General features: G+C 39.8%; 1 protein-coding gene across 1 annotated transcript; it reads left to right on the forward strand.

Moving 5' to 3' along the window:
* The first annotated feature begins 2,382 nt into the window (after nt 1-2,382).
* On the forward strand, nt 2,383-5,511 carry LOC108968454 (AF4/FMR2 family member 4-like). Its single transcript, XM_018932503.1, has one exon. The coding sequence runs from the start codon at nt 2,718-2,720 to the stop codon at nt 4,956-4,958; it is 2,241 nt and encodes a 746-aa protein (XP_018788048.1). The 5' UTR covers nt 2,383-2,717; the 3' UTR covers nt 4,959-5,511.
* Nucleotides 5,512-5,683: the final 172 nt, after the last annotated feature.

The following is a 5,683-nucleotide window of genomic DNA, read 5'->3' on the forward strand; positions in this document are numbered from 1 at the left end:
TAACCGGAAAAATTTCAAGCAAATTGGGGTTATGAAAATGGAGCAACCTACAAGGTTTTCATTCACTTCGAAATGCTGATAGATTTTATGAATATAATTCTTAAAACAGATCTGTTTACTTGAAATAAATAATGCACCATCTTATTTGGCAATTCAGACTAATGACATGTGTGAATCAACTTCTCTGATTCATCTTAGATGAAAAGCAAATCGTAAAGATTTTGAAACTTATCCGAAACCAAAAAAGTTGTTCGGACATCGTTTTTAAATCTCGTGGTCAATTCCCTCGAAAAATCGGTCAATCTCCTTATGTAAAATTGTTTAAACTTCGTTTTTCAATATACTTTAAAAATTATCTCTACCTTACCGATCTGTATCATATACCCATAAAAAAACTGCATTAAGTTGTAAAGACACAGGTAAATATATTTTTAAATTCAATATCTGCGATAAAAATAATTTTTTTTTAACGAAAAAATATTTTTTTCGGAGTTGTCAACTCGATGGTTTTACTTCTACAAGGATTGGCAGTCTGGATCGGATTTTTAACGGTGTTGTCAAGAACCCACATTTTTGTCTTTCTTCTCTGAGACTGAGAACTGATAAAGGATTGTATATGACCGATGTAGAAAACAAGGAAGATATTTGCTTTAGAAGAGCTTACTCCTCGGAAATGCGATATGACGCAATTTAACTTTGAAGTTGGGACTCTGAAGCYCCGAAATTATGCGAGCAACTTGTTGTGGATGAAGATCTTGGAAAATTAGGTATGAGTGCCATCAGATAAGGATTATCATTCCCACATATACTATGTATACATATATAGTATGCTCTTACGAAAAAATCACGTTCTTATCAAAAGATACAACTGTATGCTTTAATTATGCCTTGGACTGGGTACATTAGATTTGCCACGATTTTTTTAACAACCAGAAGGAAACGTCGGAGAACTTAGGGTGTTTGAGATATCGGTTTGAAAACTTGCAGACTTTTTCCCACTAAAAAGCTGTTCATAGGTCGAAATCGCCGAACAAACTCGCCGATCAAAATCAATATTAAGACCTTCTTATATCCTTCTAACCTATAAGAAATGTACTCGTGTAGGTATTATAGCTTCAGTGCAGCCGACTTAGGCTTTTTTATATGGGAGAAATACCTTTTTGCTAACTTTCTGCTTATCCTACCGGCCTAGTGGTTGGATATTGAATTATTCACTTAATAATAACTATAAAGAGCTTTTGAGCTGAGGATATTCATCTATTTAATCATCTATAGGCTATTTGTTTCATCAATGAGAATTTAAGACTTAAAATTAGCGATGTAAGCACATACATATATTTCAAAAATGATATCAATTAAACAAACAAATGTCGAAAAGAGCATATTAAACATTTGAATGTTAATGCAATTTAACCCCAAAAATATTAGCCTTTAAAGCAGGCTGGAGTATTGTCATCTCAAAAGGCTTTGCTGCTAATCGATTCGTTATGTGGCAGCTTACTCACTTTATTGAAGCATTATCATAAATTCATGTGGTTCTTTTACGAAAATAAATATGTAGTATATCGTCACCTGAAATGCAAAATAACGTAATAACATTTTCGGAAATTTGCATTGGCATGAATGGAACATGAAATAAAACAAAACATGAGTGAAAAAAAAATTAATGAAAATGTTGAACATATGTAATATTATGTATGTGATTTGAAGTAGTGAACCGTAATCAATAAGACACTCAATTTCGAATTTTTTGATGATACGTTTTTTGTATTTCAGGTAACGATATGTACATATGTAAGCAAGCGATATACATATATAAGTATATACATACATACATATGTTTCCGAAAAATATATACACATGTATATGTGCATATATTCAATTAAGCAAATATATATGTGTGTATGTATATAATGATAAATATATAAAAATTCGCCACCTCAATGAATCCACATTTTGTTGCAAAGGCATACGCATAATGTAGCGTCAGTTAAAATGCTGCGGCGTGTACATTTGGAAAGCGTCTACTGCGCATAGCTGCGACTGCAAAGTCTTAGCAGCGCCTCAGTGAAAATTTCATCTCATTTTACACTACAAGCAGAGCAGTAATAAGAAAATATGAAAAAACGACAAATGCAGTCGTCGCATTGCAACGTATTGCAAAAAGCTGGCGAGCTGCACGCACACAACAGCGCCACAATCGGTTGCCGGTATAACGATGACTTAGCTACGCGGCGGCGGCCGGTTAGTTTCCTGACGCACCCCGATCATATGCTTGAACTTGGACTTCCAATCGAATTTGCTGTAAGCTTTCCATTCAGCGCTGCAAACTGGTTTAAAAGGGCAGCATTCAGCAATTTGCGCTCATATGAAAACCAGTTAGGAAGCAAATCGGGCGTGTTTCGGCAGCGCATCGGTTGCATTCGAATGGTACAACATCTACTGCACCAACTAACCAGAGCCTAGACATACAGAGAGCAGCAGAAAGCATATAATTTAAGTGTTACTTCCGAGGAATTAATTAAATAAAATTCATTGTTTATAACGCGAAAAAGGGCGAGTAAAAATTTGCCGTTTAAAACGTGTCGTGAACGCGTCGTTGACGTGCGTGTGCAAAGTGTGTGCGTTTTACTAGAAAAGAACTACTTTCCGTAAATATAATATACACATATATACATATATACTAAAATTTACATACATACATACACACCTAAAAGATGTCACTCATACCGTTCATACTCGAATTGGCCGATGAGTTGCATGAATTCAATCGTTGCCTGGCCACCGGTGGTATGGATGTCGACGACTTCGGTTTCGGTATCTACCCGCATGAATTGCAGCCGCAGCAGCAGCAGTCGCCGCAACAACAGCAGCAGTCGCAACATCCACTGCAGCAACAACAGCAAGTACAGCAACAACATTTGTCGCAGCAGCGACGCCCACGCACCCTCTCCCAGTTTTACTGGTTGCCAAATATAAGTAAAAGTCGACACCATCCCTACTATCGTGGCAAACCATGTTGCAACAAAACTCCCATACATTTGGTGCACGACCATCAGCTGGAAAAGGAAACATCGACTGCTGGCGGCGGCGGCGGCGGCGGTGGTGGCAGTGGCGTCATTAATTCTAGCCCCACAGCAGCCGGCACAAATGCGGCTGACAAGGAGTTAACGCCTACTAGTGCTCATGCCACAAATTCCACGAACTCCTCCAATTCAACTGGCAATTCGGCGGCTGGTAAATCCGCGTATTCGGTGGTTAATAAGAATGGCTTTCAGGTTAGCATGAATGTGAAGCAATTCGCACCCAACGAACTGACCGTCAAGACAATCGATAATTGTATCGTCGTCGAGGGTCAGCACGAAGACAAGGAAGATGGGCATGGCGTCATTTCGCGACACTTCATCCGAAAGTATATGCTGCCGAAGGGATACGACCCGAGCGAAGTGCTTTCCACATTGTCCTCGGATGGAATTTTGACTGTTAAGGCGCCACCGCCAGCACTGAAGACTGACGAAACTATGGAACGCATTGTCGATATACAGCAAACCGGCGGACCGGTACAGGTTCAACAGAGCGCTGCTAAGGAACCAACAAATGTCGCTAGTAACGGTAAGGAAACCCAAACTAGTGCAGCAACTGCTGTGGCACAGGCAGTCACTGATGCTGCAGCCGTTGCAGCTGTTAGCTTACCAACAGCGGTGGCAACAACATTACAAAAACAACAACAACCACAGCAAGAAAAGCAGCAAAACCAGCAAACCCATACAATAAATGCAACAGTCGAAGGTGTTCAACAACAACAGCAGCAGCCGACGAAATTGTCACAGGCAACAACAAAAGACTTGCAGGTAACGCGCGAACGCAATGGCAAGCTGGAACCGAAAGAGTTGCTCGCCGAGCAAGAGACTGAAAAACGCACAGCTGAGCAGAAAGCCATGTCTTCCAATACCAACAACAATAACATTAATATTAACAGTGGTGACACCAACATGGACTGTAGTGAGTTAAAAGCCGCTGTTACTTCCAAGCCCACTTCGCAAACGGAAGTGAAAGAGAGGGAGTCTACAGTGGAGAATGACGAGCCGACACTCGCCGTTATAGAGAATGTCAATAATAAAGCGCCTCACGCCAGCGATGCAACAAAATCATCGTCGACAATTGACACCATCAGGGCTGACGCTACAGCAGATGAGCCGATGGAGACAGAGGAAGAACTGGAGACAATTACTAATGAAGAAGTTGTCGCACAGAAGCCTATAGTGGACTCAATACCCACAGCTGATACTGAAGATGACGCAGCGTCTGCCAACAACATTGATTGTGGTGTTAACTCTGCTGTAACAGCAGCAACAACTAATAATAATACCACTTCCAACGATGTCGTCACACCGACTAGCGACACCGCAAGTGCCGTAGAGGCTAACGGTATCGAAAATAACACCGCCAACAACATTGACATCGAGTTGGYGCCCGCAACCATCGCCGACGCCAGCGACATTGTTGTGGTCACCAATAACGGTGTGTCCGATGATAAGACTGCCGCCAAAGGCGATGGTCTAACGATTAGCTTAGAGTCAACAGTAGCCGAAATTGATGGTGTCACAGACATGGACGCCGATATCGCTGACGTCGCCGATGTTGTCGATGGTGTTGTGGATGCCGACGGCTTGGACAGTGGCGTTATCGCGATTGGCATCGACGCCATCGGGGTCGGCGTAGATGTCAATGTAATCACAGCAGATGGCAACAATGCAACTGCGCAAAATATTGAAGATGGCAATGAAGAGAACGTCGCCACTGGTAATGTAGTAGTTGCTGCGCAATCGCCCACACCAGCTGATTTGGTGGCAGCAGCTGATGCTGCCATACTTTTGGCCAAGACACAATGTGATGGTGGTGCCGGTGATGTTGCAGCCAGTAAACCTGCTCTGAACACCGAAGAAATAACTAACTAAGCGCGAGAGCGAGTGAGGGAGACCGAGCGAGTGATGTGGTGGTGCAGCACGAAAGATTTGAGCATAAGGAAAAGAAAAATTTTGCGGAGTTAGAAAAAATAACGGTATAAGCATTCACTTTGGCAGATACATACGTACATATATATGAGAAAAAAACAACACAAAAAACAACAAAAATGCGTTTACATTTTAAGTACTTAACTATGGTAGTAGCAGCTAAAGTTAAAAATAAAAGTAAAAAATAGAAACAAAAAGCAGATGAAGCAAGTGATATAAAAAGTAGAAATATAAATCGCAAAAGGCGTATTTAGAGACGCCATTTCCTACATGCATTCATACACATTCTAACATAAATTAATTTTTAATAAACACACACATACATATGAAAACAGTAGTCAACTGAAAGCTAAATACTATTAGTTAAAGAGCCTTGCAAATTAAAATAAATCGAGTATGTGACAATTATAAAGATTTTGTATTTATTTTCTATATATACAAATAGTTTTGCTGCTATTAAAAATAAACTGAGTTCACAATCTTTGCATTCCAACGATTTATTCGAGTCTTTTGTGTTCCTATGTAGTCTGTGCTTACTATATTTTATATCGATTCGTATATTTATGTATTTTAGTAGTTTGCTTTTAGTTTTGTTAACTATTTTCGATTATTAAATTTTATATGTATTCGTCTTTTTATGTGTAAAAAATTAAATACATTTTTTTTTA

The sequence above is a fragment of the Bactrocera latifrons genome, unplaced genomic scaffold (genome assembly GCF_001853355.1).
Source record: "Bactrocera latifrons isolate USDA-ARS-PBARC rearing strain unplaced genomic scaffold, ASM185335v1 scaffold_217, whole genome shotgun sequence".
Lineage (NCBI taxonomy): Eukaryota > Metazoa > Arthropoda > Insecta > Diptera > Tephritidae > Bactrocera > Bactrocera latifrons.